The 16,752-nt window shown below is 34.5% G+C and overlaps 1 protein-coding gene across 1 annotated transcript in view; it reads left to right on the top strand.

Moving 5' to 3' along the window:
• Positions 1-5,451: 5,451 nt before the first annotated feature.
• Positions 5,452-16,752, top strand: part of kcnh8 (potassium voltage-gated channel, subfamily H (eag-related), member 8) — a 196,055-nt gene continuing 184,754 nt past the window's right edge. The window contains exon 1 of the mRNA XM_061882414.1: positions 5,452-5,566. Within this exon, the coding sequence (XP_061738398.1) occupies positions 5,491-5,566 (76 nt within the window). The 5' untranslated portion in view covers positions 5,452-5,490. The remainder of the gene's footprint in view (positions 5,567-16,752) is intronic.

Below are 16,752 nucleotides of genomic sequence, written 5' to 3'. Positions count from 1 at the left end.
TATGGTAAAACAAGAATCGTAGATGGTAAAAGAAGGTAAATAGAAGGCGGAACAGGGTCAATAAAAGGTGGAACAAGGTACATTGAGGGTAAAGTAAGGTCAACAAAAGGTAAAAGAAGGAATTAAAATAAGGTAAAACCAGGACCGTAGATGGTAAGAGAAGGTAAATAGAAGGCTGAACAGGGTCAATTGAACGTGAAACAAGGTAAACTGAGGGTAAAGTAAGGTAAATGAAAGGTAAAAGAAGGAATTAAAATATGGTAAAAACAAGGACTGTAGAAGGTAAGAGAAAGTAAATAGAAGGCTGAAGAGGGTCAATTACAGGTGAAACAAGGTAAATTGAGGGTAAAGTAAGGTAAATAAAAGGTAAAAGAAGGAATTAAAATATGGTAAAAACAAGGACTGTAGATGGTAAAGAAGGCAAATAGAAGCCTGAACTGGGTCAATTAAAGGTAAAACAAGGTAAATTGAGGGTAAAGTAAGGTAAATGAAAGGTAAAAGAAGGTATTAAATTATGGTAAAACAAGGACCGTAAATGGTAAAAGAAGGTAAATAGAAGGCAGAACAGAGTCAATAAAAGGTGTAACAAGGTAAATTGAGGGTAAAGTAAGGTAAACAAAAGGTAAAATAAGGAATTTAAATATGGTAAAACCAGGACCGTAGATGGTAAAAGAAGGTAAATAGAAGGCGGAACAGGGTCAATAAAAGGTGAAACAAGGTAAATTGAGGGTAAAGTAAGGTAGATAAAAGGTAAAAGAAGGAATTAAAATATGGTAAAACAAGGACTGTAGTGGGTAAAAGAAGGTAAATGGAAGGCGATAAAGGGGTCAATAAAAGATGAAACAAGGTAAATTGAGGGTAAAGTAAGGTAAATAAAATGTAAAAGAAATAATTCAAATATGGTAAAACAAGGACCGTAAATGGTAGAAGAAGGCAAATAGAAGGCAGAACAGGGTCAATAAAAGGTCAAACAAGGTAAATTGAGGGTAAAGTAAGGTAAATAAAAAGTAAAAGAAGGAATTAAAACATATTATATAACAAGGACCGTTGATGGTAAAAAAAAGGTAAATAGAAGGCGGAACAGGGTCAATAAAAGGTAAAACAAGGTAAATTGAGGGTAAAGTAAGGTAAATAAAAGGTAAAAGAAGGAATTAAAATATGGTAAAACAAGGACTGTAGATGGTAAAAGAAGGTAAATGGAAGGCGATAAAAGGGTCAATAAAAGATGAAACAAGGTAAATTGAGGATAAAGTAAGGTAAATAAAATGTAAAAGAAAGAATTAAAATATGGTAAAACAAGGACCGTAAATGGTAAAAGAAGGCAAATAGAAGGCAGAACCGGGTCAATAAAAGGTCAAACAAAGTAAATTGAGGGTAAAGTAAGGTAAATGAAAGGTAAATGAAGGAATTCCAATATGGTAAAACAAGGACTGTAGATGTAAGAGAAGCTAAATAGAAGGCTGAACAGGGTCAATAAAAGGTGAAACAAGGTAAATTGAGGGTAAAGTAAGGTAAAAGAAGGTATTAAAATATGGTAAAACAAGGACCGTAAATGGTAGAAAAAGGTAAATGGAAGGCAGAACAGGGTCAATAAAAGGTAAAACAAGGTTCATTGAGGGTAAAGTAAGGTATATAAAAGGTAAAAGAAGGAATTAAAATATGGTAAAACAAGGACCGTAGATGGTAAGAAAAGGTAAATAGAAGGCGGAACAGGGTCAATAAAAGGTGAAACAAGTTAAATTGAGGGTAAAGTAAGGTAAATGAAACGTAAAAAAAGGAATTAAAATATGGTAAAACAAGGACCGTAGATGGTAAAAGAAGGTAAATAGAAGGCAGAACAGGGTCTATAAAAGGTGAAACAAGGTAAATTGAGGGTAAAGTAAGGTAAATGAAAGGTAAAAGAAGGAATTAAAATATGGTAAAACAAGGACTGTAGATGGTAAAAGAAGGTAAATAGAAGGCAGAACAGGGTCAATAAAAGGTGAAACAAGGTAAATTGAGGGTAAAGTAAAGTAAATGAAAGGTAAAAGAAGGAATTAAAATATGGTAAATCAAGGACCATAGAGGGTAAAAGAAGGTAAATAGAAGGCGTAACACGGTCAATAAAATGTAAAACAAGGTAAATTGAGGGTGAAGTAAGGTAAATAAAAGGTAAAAGAATGAATTAAAATATGGTATAACAAGGACCGTAGATGGTAAAATAAGGTAAATAGAAGGTAAGCAAAGTAAAACAAGGTACGTAGAAAGGAGCTACACGGAAAAATAAGGCAACAAGCTAAAACAAATGTCAACAAAAAGTAAATATAAGGTAAAACAACGAAAATTGAAGTTAAAAATTTGGTAAAACAAGGACCATTAATGGTAAAATAAGCTAAAAAGAAGGTAAAACAATGTCAATAAAAAGTAAAAAATAATGTAAAACAAGGAAAATAAAGATTAAAATATGGAAAAACAAGGATCATAAATGGTAAAAGAAGGTAAATAGAAAGTATAACAGGTAGAATAAATCCAATACAAGGTAATACATTTTTTTCACTGCAATTTAAATATGGGTAAAACCATGTCAATAAAAACTAAATATAAGGTAAAACAAAGAAAATATAAGTTAAAATATGGTAAAACAAGGACCATTAATGGTTAAAAAAAAGGTAAACGGAAAGTATAAAAGGTAAAAGAAAGCCAATACAAGGTAATAAAAAAAGTCAATTCAATATAAATATGGGTAAAACAAATGTCAATAAATAGTAAATATAAGGTAAAACAAAGAAAACAGAAGTTTAAATATGGTAAAACAAGGACCATTATTGGTAAAAGAAGGTAAATAGAAGGTAAAACAATGTCAATAACAAGTAAATATAAGGTAAAATAAGGAAAAAAGAAGTTAAAATATGGTAAAACAAGGATCATAAATGATAAAAGAAGGTAAATAGAAAGTATAACAGATAAAATAAAGCCAATACAAGGTAATAAAAACATGTCAATGCAATTAAAATATGGCTAAAACAATGTCAATAAAACGTTAGTATAAGGTAAAACAAAGAAACTAGAAGATCAAATATGGTAAAACAAGGACCATTAATAGTAAAAAAAAAAAAGGTAAATAGAAAGTATTAAAGGTAAAAGAAAGCCAATACATCCATCCATCCATTTTACACCGCTTATTCTCTTTTGAGGTCGCGGGGGGCGCTGGTGTCTATCTCAGCTACAATCGGGCGGAAGGCGAAGTACACCCTGTACAAGTCGCCACCTCATCGCAGGGCGTAAGCCAATACAAGGTAATAAAAAATGTCAATGCAATTTGAAAATATGGGTAAAACAATGTCAATAAAAAGTAAATATAAGGTAAGACAAAGAAAATAGAAGTTAAAATATGGTAATACAAGGACCATTAATGGCAAAAGAAGGTAAATAGAAGGTAAAACAATGTCAATAAAAAGTAAATATAAGGTAAAACAAAGAAAATAGAAGTTAAAATATGAAAAAATAAGGATCATAAATGGTAGAAGAAGGTAAATAGAAGGTAAAACAATGTCAATAAAAAGTAAATATAAGGTAAAACAACGAAAATAGAATTTAAAATATGGTAAAACAAGGATCAGAAATGGTAAAAGAAGGTAAATAGAAAGTATAAAAGGTAAAAGAAAGCCAATACAAGGTAATAAAAAATGTCAATGCAATTTGAAAATATGGGTAAAACTATGTCAATAAAAAGTAAATATAAGGTAAGACAAAGAAAATAGAAGTTAACATATGGTAAAACAAGGACCATTAATGGCAAAAGAAGGTAAATAGAAGGTAAAACAATGTCAATAAAAAGTAAATTTAAGGTAAAACAAAGAAAATAGAAGTTAAACTATGAAAAAACAAGGGTCATAAATGGTAGAAGAAGGTAAATAGAAGGTAAAACAATGTCAATAAAAAGTAAATATAAGGTAAAACAATGAAAATAGAATTTAAAATATGGTAAAATAAGGATCAGAAATGGTAAAAGAAGGTAAATAGAAAGTATAAAAGGTAAAAGAAAGCCAATACAAGGTAATAAAAAATGTCAATGCAATTTAAATATGGGTAAAACAATGTCATCCATCCATCCATCCATTTTCTACCGCTTATTCCCTTTCGGGGTCGCGGGGGCGCTGGCGCCTATCTCAGCTACAATCGGGCGGAAGGCGGGGTACACCCTGGACAAGTCGCCACCTCATCCCAGGGCCAACACAGATAGACAGACAACATTCACACTCACATTCACACACTAGGGCCAATTTAGTGTTGCCAATCAACCTATCCCCAGGTGCATGTCTTTGGAAGTGGGAGGAAGCCGGAGTACCCGGAGGGAACCCACGCATTCACGGGGAGAACATGCAAACTCCACACAGAAAGATCCCAAGCCTGGATTTGAACCCAGGACTGCAGGAACTTCTTATTGTGAGGCAGACGCACTAACCCCTCTTCCACCGTGAAGCCAATGTCAAAAACAATGTCGATAAAAAGTAAATATAAGTTAAAAAGAGGAAAATAGAAGTTAAAATATGGTAAAACAAGGACCATTAATGGTAAAAGAAGGTAAATAGAAGGTAAAATAATGTCAATGAAAAGTTAATATAAGGTAAAACAAAGAAAATAGAAGTTAAAATATGGAAAAACAAGGATCATAAATGGTAAAAGAAGGTAAATCGAAAGTATAAAAGGTAAAAGAAAGCCATTACAAGGTAATAAAAAATGTCAATGCAATTTAAATATGGGTAAAACAATGTCCATAAAAAGTAAATATAAAGTAAAATAAGGTAAATAGAAGTTCAAATATGATAAACCAAAGAAAGTAGATGTAAAATAAGGTAAATAAAATGTAAACAGAAGCTCAAAGAGGGTAAAAAAAAAAAAAAAAAAGGTAAGTAAAAAAGAAAGTAAAACCTCCATCCATCCATTTCCTACCGCTTGTCCCTTTTTGGGTCTCGGGGGGTGCTGCTGGAGTCTATCTCAGCAAAACAATGTTAATAAAATGTAAATGTAGGTACAACAATGTCAATATAAGTAAATATAAGTTAAAAGACAGTAAATTAGAGGTTAAAATCAGTTTAATATTAGGGTAACTGAGGTGAATGTGCAGTTTAAGTGAAGTTCAAGTGATGCATCATTTTGAAAAATGTTGGATGACAAAGTGAGCGTGACGGATGTTTCCCGCCATTCATTGCGCGCTGTGGAGAGACGCTCATTGTCGCCACGTGATATGATAACACCACCCGCTGACAGCCCCTTGCACCTCGTCACGGTCATCCCGGCCATTACCCGCCTGCACCTGTGCGCGCGTCACCGCCTCCTTTCTCCCGCACGCACGCAACGCAAACCTCCGGACACGCTGGTGCGCGCCTTCCCTGTACAGTATGTGCAGGACTACTGTACATGCAGGGTGCACGTGCACGCGCTCTCTGCTTCGGACCACTTGTCGGTCTTCACGCACTTTGATGGGGACGTGGACATCCAGCAGGGAACATGCCTGTGATGAAGGGATTACTTGCACCGCAGAACACCTTTCTGGACACCATCGCCACGCGCTTTGATGGCACGCGTAAGTTGGCCACGATTATTCACAGTATTAACACTATTATTATATTAACACTATTATTATGTTGACAGTAATATTATATTAACACTATTATTATGTTGACTGTATTATTGTATTAACCCCAATATTGTATTGACAGTAATATTATATTAACACCAGTATTATGTTGACTGTATTATTATAGTAACACTATTATTATGTTGACAGTACTATCATATCAACAGTATCATTATGTTGAAAGTAATATTATATTGACAGTATTATTATGTTGCATGTATTATTATATTAACACTATTATTAAGTTGACAGTATTACTATGTTAACACTATTATTATGTCGACTGTATTATTATTTTAACACTATTATTATATCGATAGTAATATTATATTAACACCAGTACTATGTAGACTGTATTATTACATTACCACTATTTTTATGTTGATTGCATTATTATATTAAGACTATTATTATGTTGACAGTATTATTATATTCACATAGTAGTATCATGTTGACAGTACTATTATATCAACACTATTATTTTGTGACAGTATTATTATATCGACAGTATCATTATGTTGAAAGTAATATTATATTGACAGTATTATTATGTTGCCTGTATTATTATATTAACACTATTATTATGTTGACTGTACTATTATATTAACACTATTATTATATCGATAGGAATATTATATTAACACCAGTACTATGTTGACTGTATTATTACATTACCACTATTTTTATGTTGATTGTATTATTATATTAACACTATTATTATGTTGACAGTATTATTATAGTCACATAGTAGTATTTTGTTGACAGTATTATTATATCGACAGTATCATTATGTTGAAAGTAATATTATATTGACATTATTTTTATGTTGCATGTATTATTATATTAACACAATTTTTATGTTGACAGTATTATTATATTCACATATTATTCTTATGTTGACAGTATTATTATATTCACATAGTATTCTTATGTTGACAGTATTATTATATTAAGGCTAGTATTATGTTGACAGCATTATTATATTTACACTATTATTATATTGTCAGTATTACTATATTACCACTATTATTATGTTGACTGTATTATTATATTAACACTATTATTATATTGACAGTAATATTATATTAACACCAGTACTATGTTGACTGTATTATTATATTACCACTATTTTTATGTTGATTGTATTATTATATTCCATCCATCCATTTTTTTTACCACTTATTCCCTTTTGGGGTCGCGGGGGGTGTTGGTGCCTATCTCAGCCATATTTGGGCGGAAGGCGGCGTACACCCTGGAGAAGTCGCCACTTCATCGCAGGACCAACACAGATAGACAGACAACATTCACACTCACATTCACACACTAGGGCCAATTTAGTGTTGCCAATCAACCTATCCCCAGGTGCATGTCTTTGGAGGTGGGAGGAAGCCGGAGTACCCGGAGGGAACCCACACATTCACGGGGAGAACATGCAAACTCCACACAGAAAGATCCTGAGCCTGGGATTGAACCCAAGACTGCAGGACCTTTGTAGCATTATTATATTAACACTAATATTATGTTGACAGTATTATTATATTCACATAGTAGTACTATGGTGACTGTATTAATTATATTACCACTATTTTTATGTTGATTGTATCATTATATTAACACTATTATTATGTTGACAGTATTATTATATTCACATAGTAGTATTATGTTGACAGTACTATTATATCAACACTATTATTTTGTTGATAGTATTATTATGTCGACAGTATCATTATGTTGAAAGTAATATTATATTGACAGTATTATTATGTTGCCTGTATTATTATATTAACACTATTATTATGTTGACAGTATTATTATATTCACATAATATTCTTATGTTGACAGTATTATTATATTAAGGCTATTATTATGTTGACAGCATTATTATATCGACACTATTATGTTGACAGTAATATTATATTAACACTAGTATTATGTTGACAGTATCATTATGTTTACAGTAATATTGTATTACCAGTATCATTATGTTGCCTGTATTATTATATTAACACCATTGTTATGTTGACAGTATTATTATGTTATTATGTTGACAGTATAGTTATATTAATAGTATTATTATGTTAACATTAATTTTATATTAACAGTATTATTATGTTGACAGTAATGTTATATTGACAGTATTATTACATTAACACTAGTATTTTGTTGACAGTATTATTTTATTAATACTATTATTATATTGACAGTATTATTACATTAACACTATTATTATATGTACATTATTACTATATTTACAGTATTATTATATTAACACTGTTGTTATGCTGACAGTATTATTATATTGACATAGTATTATTATTTTGACAGTATTACATTAACACTATTATTATGTTGACAGTATTAATATGTTGACACTATTATTATTTTGACAGAATTATTATATTAACACTATTATTATATTGACAGTATTATTATGTAAACACTATTATTATGTTGCCTGTATTATTATATTGACATTATTATTATATTGAAAGTATTATTATATTAACACTATTATTTTATCGACAGTAATATTATGTTAACACTATTATTATTGTTGCGGCCTTGCGATGAGGTGGCGACTTGTCCAGGGTGTACCCCGCCTTCCGCCCGATTGTAGCTGAGATAGGCGCCAGCGCCCCCCGCGACCCCAAAAGGGAATAAGCGGTAGAAAATGGATGGAATGGATATTATTATGTTGCCTGTATTATTATATTGACAGTATTATTATATTAACACTATTATGTCGACAGTATTATTATATTGACGTATTATTATATTGACATATTATTATCGTATTGACATAGTATCATATTGACATGGTATCATATTGACATAGTATTATTATCCATCCATCCATTCATCTTCTTCCGCTTATCCGAGGTCGGGTCGCGGGGGCAGCAGCCTAAGCAGGGAAGCCCAGACTTCCCTCTCCCCAGCCACTTCGTCCAGCTCTTCCCGGGGAATCCCGAGGCGTTCCCAGGCCAGCCGGGAGACATAGTCTTCCCAACGTGTCCTGGGTCTTCCCCGTGGCCTCTTACCGGTCGGACGTGCCCGAAACACCTCCTGAGGGAAGTGTTCGGGTGGCATCCTGACCATATGCCAGTAATAGTATTAGTATCATTATATTAATACTATTATTATATTGACAGTATTATTATATTGACATAGTAATGTTATATTGACATAGTTAATATCTTGACATATTATTATTATATTGACATACTATTATTGAAATACCATCCATCCATCCATTTTCTACCGCTTATTCCCTTTTGGGGTCACGGGGGGCGCTGGCGCCTATCTCAGCCCGATTACCCTATTATGTTAACAGTATTATTATATTGAAAGTATTATTATATTGACAATATTGACAGTATTATTATATATGAATGACTCGTTAAATCATGTTTGTAACAAATAAACCAATATTAGTATTCATGTATTCACATATTTGTCATGAAATGACTTGTTAATGCATGTCTGCAACAAATAAACCAATACTAGTATTCATGTGTTCACATATGTCATCAAATGACTTGTTAAAGCAGTTCTGTAAGAAATAAATCAAAACTAGTATTCATGTGTTCACATACTTGTCATCAAATGACTTGTTAAAGCATGTCAATAAAAAATAAATCAAAACTAGTATTCATGTGTTCACATATTTGTCATCAATTTACTTGTTAATGCATGTCTTCAACAAATAAACCAATACTAGTATTCATGTGTTAACCTGTGTCCTCAAATGACTTGTTAAACCATGTCTGTAACAAATAAATCAAAACTAGTATTCATGTATTCACATATTTGTCTGCATGTCTGAAACAAATACACCAATACTGGTATTCATATATGCACATATTTATAATCAAATTACTTTTTTTAAAGCATGTCCGTAACAAATAAATCAAAACTAGTATTCATGTGTTCACATGTTTGTCATCAAACGACTTGTTAATGCATGTCTGAAACAAATAAATCACAACTAGTAAATTTGTCCTAAAATGACTGTCTCTAAAATGTGTTGTGGCCTAATTAAAAACAACAAAGTGTTTTACAAGTCACACCATTGAAGTTTGAAGGACATGCAGTAGTCGACATAAAAACAGACCGGACCTAAACTTAAAAGCATGAGGACTGACAGTATACTAATACTGTTAATACAATTATACTGTTAATATAATAATACTATGTCAATATTATAATACTGTCAATTAGAGATGCACGGTTTGCGGTCTCATCCGCAGAGTCCGCAGGTCGGGCGGGTGACATGACGAAAAAATAGATTTTAATTAGATTCGGGCGGGTGGCGGTTGAACCATTTGGAAATATATGATATACATGGTTCAGAGATTGGTAACTTTTACCGTTCAAAGAGCCATTTAGGACCCATGTCACAAAGCGAAGAAGACATTAGTTGACGTAAACATTCTCAAGAATGTCTGCCGGCAGTCACCCAGTTAATAAGAATTAGGGTGTGCTACGAAGCCTTTGCCTTTGACGCCTTCTACAACATGTACAATTTACTTGCAAGTCCAGCAATATGTTGTGTGTGGCTTCCACTGACACACGCACACGACTGCAAGGCATACTGGGTGACACAGAGTACACTAATGGTTGTGATATAAACAATTTAAACACTCTTACTAATATGCGCCACACTGTGAAGCCATACCAAACAAGAATGACAAACTCTTTTCGGGAGAACATCCTCACAGTAACACAACATAAACGCAACACAACAAATACCCAGAATCCTTTGCATCCGTGACAATTCCTGACTAGCACCAAACCCATTAAATGGAGGTGGTAGAAAAAGAAGCACACATAACTCCAGTATTAAATCAAGTGTATATGTGACCACTGACCCCTATTTCTACCTGCGCCTGGTCACACCCTCCCTGACCCAACATTCTGCAGCCTCGGCAGCTTTGGGCCGGGACTTAAAGCAGGCCAAATGTCGAGCGCAGGAGCTCTCTTCTTACACGGAGGAAACTCACAACGTCCTTGACCGGAAAAAAGTAAGAAAGTTGAAGACGGCACAGACTGGAGATGTGAGATGGCCTTGTCAGGAGCCCAGACAAAAATATTGAGTATTGCCAGGGGCCCAGATAAGAAGGTTCTCTGCTGCACAACTATGATGTCACCTGTAGCCCCCCCAAGGCATACTTACCAACCCTCCCAAATTTCATTGCCTCTCCCGAAAATCTCCCAGGAAAACCATTCTCCCGAATTTCTCCCGATTTCCAGGCGGCCCTGAGTGAGGACAGCCTGTAGTCACGCCCACTTTTCTTCCATGTAAACATCGTCACGTTATAACATCTATGACTTTTGGAGAGTGCGCAACTGCACACACAACAAGAAGGAGACTATTATGTATGTCTCCGTTATCTATAGGTTTACCTCTAACCCCTAAAGTAGGCTGTCATGTCTTTGTGATCATGTTTTGTTTAGTTGTGTTATGTTACTTCAAGACTCCATTAGTTCCTGTTGTTTCACGCCATTGTTTTGTTTCCATTACAACCCATTAGTTTTCACCTGTCCTCAGGTCACGCACCTGATTCACTTGGACTCATGCACCTGTTGTCAATCACCACGTCACCCTTTAAGCCTGTAGTTGCCAGGCAGTCAGCCCTTGTTATCCATGCTGATGATCCATGCTCCTTTCTCATTCCAAGTAAGTTTTCGTTATTCATGCCATAGTTTGCAAGTTTTGTTTTATGTCCATAGTTTACGTTAAAGTAATAGTTTTTGTTTTCATAGCCAGGTTTTGTACCGCCGCTGAGAGCGCCTTTTGCTTATACCCTTTGATATTCGAGTTAATAATAAAATATGTCATTACCTTCATGCCATGTCCGGTCCAGTCGCTTTGTACCACGGGAAAACAAACCGCACCATAGTCCAAGGTATGACATAGGCAGGGATGGAACTATTTCTCAGAGTGTGTTTATTCCAGCCGGCACATTAATATACTGACACACAACATCCGGAATCCCATCATGCATTGCTTCAAAACTACGGCAAGTAATAATGTCCAAAAAAAGATAGTGACAGAGAATAGAACGAGGATGGACAATTCAACCCTAAACTCACTCTTTTCCTGCAAATTAAATGTCAGAGATGCTGCCCATACCTATGCTCCTTCAAAGGCTTTGCTACTGGCTGCAAAGCATTGCACTTTCAAATACAACAATGAGTAGAAAGGAGTGTTATGTGTGTGTATATGTGTAAATAAATTAACACTGAAATTCAAGTATTTGTTTTATATATATGTAATAATATATGCAATCTCCTGAATTCGGAGGTCTCAAGGTTGGCAAGTTGCCCCAAGGCAGGTCAGGCCAGGGAACACGTACGGTAGCGGAGCACACGCTTGATTAGCTTTTGTTTGGCGTCGTCAGTCACTATAGAAAGCGTGATGACTCCAAACTGTTATTATCATCTCCATTACGAGTTGTGAAACGCCACTGATCCCCACGTGAAGGAGCGCTGATGAGCGACGACGGCAGGACGTACACACGGTTGATGTATATTTGCAGGAACTCAGAAGATTCCCCAGTACAGTAAAGGCTTTGATAAATATGCAGCGTTAACTTTCTATAAACAGAAATGAAACTGAGATACGCTTTAGAGCAGGGGTCACCAACGCGGTGCCCGTAAGGACCAGATGAGTCGCTCGCTGGCCTGTTCTAAAAATAGCTGAAATAGCAGCACTTACCAGTGACTTGCCTCTATTTTTTCAATTTTATTTATTTACTAGCAAGCTGGTCTCGCTTTGCTCGACATTTTAAATTCTAAGAGACAAAACTCAAATAGAATTTGAAAATCCAAGAAAAAAATTTAAAGACTTGGTCTTCACTTGTTCAAATAAATTCATTTATGTTTTTACTTTCCTTCTTATAACTTTCAGAAAGACAATTTTAGAGAAAAAATACAACCTTAAAAATGATTTTAGGATTTTTAAACACATATGCCTTTTTACCTTTTAAACTCCTTCCTCTTCTTTGCTGACAATTGAAATCAATGTTCAAGTAAACTTATTTTTTTTATTGTAAAGAATAATAAATACATTTTAATTTAATTCTTCATATTAGCTTCTGTTTTTTCGACGAAGAATATTTGTGAAATATTTCTTCAAACTTATGACTAAAATAAATAAATAAAATATTCCGGCAAATCTAGAAATCTTTAGAACCAAATTTAAATCTTATTTCAAAGTCGTTTGAATTTCTTTTAAAATTTTTGTTCTGGAAAAAGTAGAAGAAATAATGATTTGTCTTTGTTAGAAATATAGCTTGGTCCAATTTGTTATATATTCTAATGAAGTGCAGATTGGATTTTAACCTAGGAAAAAAATGTACGACGAAATGACAGACAGAAATACCCATTTATATATATATATATATATATATATATATATGTATATATATATATATATATATATATATATATATATATATATTAAAGGTAAATTGAGCAAATTTGGCTATTTCTGGCAATTTATCTAATTGTGTATCAAACTGGGTAGCCCTTCGCATTAATCAGTACCCAAGAAATAGCTCTTGGTTTCAAAAAGGTTGGTGACCCCTGCTTTAGAGCACTGTTTTTTCAACCTTTTTTGAGCCAACGCACATTTTTTCAATCGAAAATCTCAGAAGGCACACCACCAGCAGAAATCATTTTAAAATGTAATTCGATATGGACAATAACAAGTCGTCGTCGCAATTGTTTACTATGAATTTAAACCATAACCAACATTTCTCAAAGTACAGTCACGACCTGTCACATCACCCAGTGACTCAGTTTTACTTTTTTAGTGTTTTCCTGTGTGTAGTGTCTTGCGCTCCTATTTTGGTGGCTTTTCTTGTTTTGTTGGTATTTATCCTGTCGCAGTTTCATGTCTTCTTTGAGCGACATTCCCTGCACCTGCTTTGTTTTAGCAATCAAGACTATTTCAGTTTTTGCTATCCTTCTTAGTGTGGCCATCGTTGTCATGTCATGTACAGATGTACTTTGTGGACGCCATCTCTGCTCACACGCTGTACGTTTTTGCTGTCGTCCAGCATTCTGTTTTTCTTTTTTTTAGCCAGTTCAGATGTAGTTTCGTTCTGCATAGCCATCCCTAAGCTTCAATGCCTTTTCTTAGGCCACTCACACTGCAAAAACTGAAATCTAAATAAGATTAAATAACTCAAATAAGGGGGATATTTGCTTATTTTCTGTCGGATGAGATAATTATTCTCGCTAAGCAGATTTTATGTTTCGAGTCTTTTACTTGTTTTAAGGGTTTTGGTCCTATATCATCTCAGTAAGGACATTACAGCTTGTTGCTGAGATTTCATGACCTATATTGAGTAAAACATGCTTGAAACTAGAATATCAACTGTTGCAAAGCTGTGTCATCAACAATCACAAGTATAAAACTACTTTTCTAAATTAATAAATTTTTTTCAAGCATGAAAAAAAAAATCAAGATTTTGACACAAATGTGTCTCATAATTAAAACAGATGACAGCCAAATGGACTTTGCTGTTTTATTTTCAATGAAACATTAGAAAACACATACTCACACAGTAGTACAGTAAACTGACAGTTAATATTTAAACATTTAAAGGGGAACATTATCACGATTTCAAAAGGGTTAAAACCAATAAAAAATCAGTTCCCAGTGGCTTATAAAAAAGGTTTTTCCCACCTATTTCTCTTTCACAGTAAAAGAAAAGGAAGACTTGTTTCTATAATAAAATCCCAGTAAGTTTCTTTTTTTTTTTTTTTTTACAACATACTGAATGTGCTTCTTAAAATTCAAGTGGTCATCAATTAAAAATCCTAAATATTTAAATGCAGATACTAACATAATTTGTTGCCCATTTCTTGTCAAAATATTCTCACACAGTGCTGATCTTACAGTTTTTGATGTGGTAAAGAACATACACTTTGTTTTCTCTGCATTTAAAACCAGTTGAAGATAGCAAAGTTGTTCTTGTACTCAGTCAAATGCATATTGTAGATATTTAAAGGCCTCAGCAGGAGTATGTGATGTGCAGTTTAAAAAGCCTTTTATATATATATATATATATATATATATATATATATATATATATATATATATATGTGTGTGTGTGTGTATACTGTATAATAACCATTAATACAAAAAGAGGGTGTTTTGACAGTAAATCAATGCTGCTATACGAGCTGTATGAAGTTTAAAGGCCTACTGAAATGAGATTTTCTTATTTAAACGGGGATAGCAGCTCCATTCTATCTGTCATACTTGATCATTTCGCGATATTGCCATATTTTTGCTGAAAGGATTTAGTAGAGAACATCCACGATAAAGTTTTCAACTTTTGGTGCTGACAAAAAAAGCCCTGCCTTTACCGGAAGTCGCAGATGATGACGTCACAAGTGTGGGGGCTCCTCACATATTCACATTGATTTTGATGGGAGCCTCCAACAAAAAGTGCTATTTGGATCGAGAAAACGACAATTTCCCCATTAATTTGAGCGGGGGATGAAAGATTCGTGTTTGAGGATATTGATAGCGACGGACTAGAAAAAAAAAAAAAAGAAAGAAAAAAAAAGTAAAAAAAAAAAAACAACGCGATTGCATTGGGACAGATTCAGATGTTTTTAGACACATTTACTAGGATAATTCTGGGAAATCCCTTATCTTTCTATTGTGTTGCTAGTGTTTTAGTGAGTTTAACAGTACCTGATAGTCGGAGGTGTGTCTCCACGGGTGTCTTGACGCCAGTGTCTCAGGGGAGTCGACGGCAGCTATGGACGGCACAAGCTCAGCTGATCTCCGGTAAGAAGCGACTTTTTACCACTATTTTCTCACCGAAACCTGCTGGTTGACATTCGGTCGGGGTTCATGTTCGCTTGACCGCGCTCTGATCCATAGTAAAGTTTCACCTCCGGGAATTTTAAACAAGGAATCACCGTGTGTTTGTGTGGCTAAAGGCTAAAGCTTCCCAACTCCATCTTTCTACTTTGACTTCTCCAATATTAATTGAATACATTACAAAAGATTCAGCAACAAAGATCTCCAAAATACTGTGTAATTATGCGGTTAAAGCAGACGACTTTTACCTGTGTGTGTGCAGCGCTCATATTTCCTAAAAACCTGTGACGTCTTGCGTACACGTCATCATTACACAACGTTTTCAAGACGAAACTCCCGGGAAATTTAAAATTGCAATTTAGTAAACTAAAAAGGCCGTATTGGCATGTGTTGCAATGTTAATATTTCATCATTGATATATAAACTGCGTGGTGGGTAGTAGTGGGTTTCAGTAGGCCTTTAAATCCAAGTGTCATGTATACAGTACTGAAATAGGAGTAGTGAAATTGGGGGGCTTCACTCATACACACTGCTAATACAGGATGAAACAACATTGTGATGTAAGTACATGTCAATGTTATTGTTATCCCATGTGTCTGAGTTAATGGTTTTACTGCGGTGCAAGTACTTGATGTGGCACAATAATGTCACTCAGTGGGGAGATGGAGTCCATCCTGGCTGAAGTCCTCAGGTTTGCCACGCTGGAGGCGTTGATGAGATCTGCATTATTTTCCCTGCTGCCTTCTCCAGGTGTTCTCCTTGACAAATACTGATGCTACAGTCACACGGCGTGTTCAGGGAGCCTTTGTTTGTGGACATGCCAAGAAAAAGAGGCCGTCCGTGCGTGCAAAGAGCGATGAAGACACAGAGGCGCAGAAAACAAAAGTCAGATGCATTTTCAGCACTTTGCTCTTGTGCGTCATCGAAGTCTGCTCTGAGTGCGCGTGGAAGCTCATTTGTCTCTGTCTTTGAGCAGAAGGCCACTAAGGAACAACTTTCACTCTCCAATGGTGAACTTTGCTCAATGCAGCGCTACTAATGAAGCTGTTAAGAAGATTCTGCAATGGTCCCCGCTTCGTCAGAGCTGCTTTTGTTTTCTCGCTCTTTTAAATGAACATGTAAAAACTCATCAGATTATCTCGGACAACAAAGGAGTTAATCTCTCTTAAAATCCAGGTTGTTCTTGTCCTACAGTTATGATCAAAATTATTCAACCCCCACACAATTTTGGTGTTCTGGCAGGTTGGACATTTATTCCGTATTTTGTTTATAGTCATATCAAATA

Source organism: Nerophis ophidion, linkage group LG21, assembly GCF_033978795.1.
Source record: "Nerophis ophidion isolate RoL-2023_Sa linkage group LG21, RoL_Noph_v1.0, whole genome shotgun sequence".
NCBI lineage: Eukaryota > Metazoa > Chordata > Actinopteri > Syngnathiformes > Syngnathidae > Nerophis > Nerophis ophidion.
The sequence above is the reverse complement of the archived record's forward strand: the minus strand, read 5'-3'. Positions and strand labels throughout refer to the sequence as shown.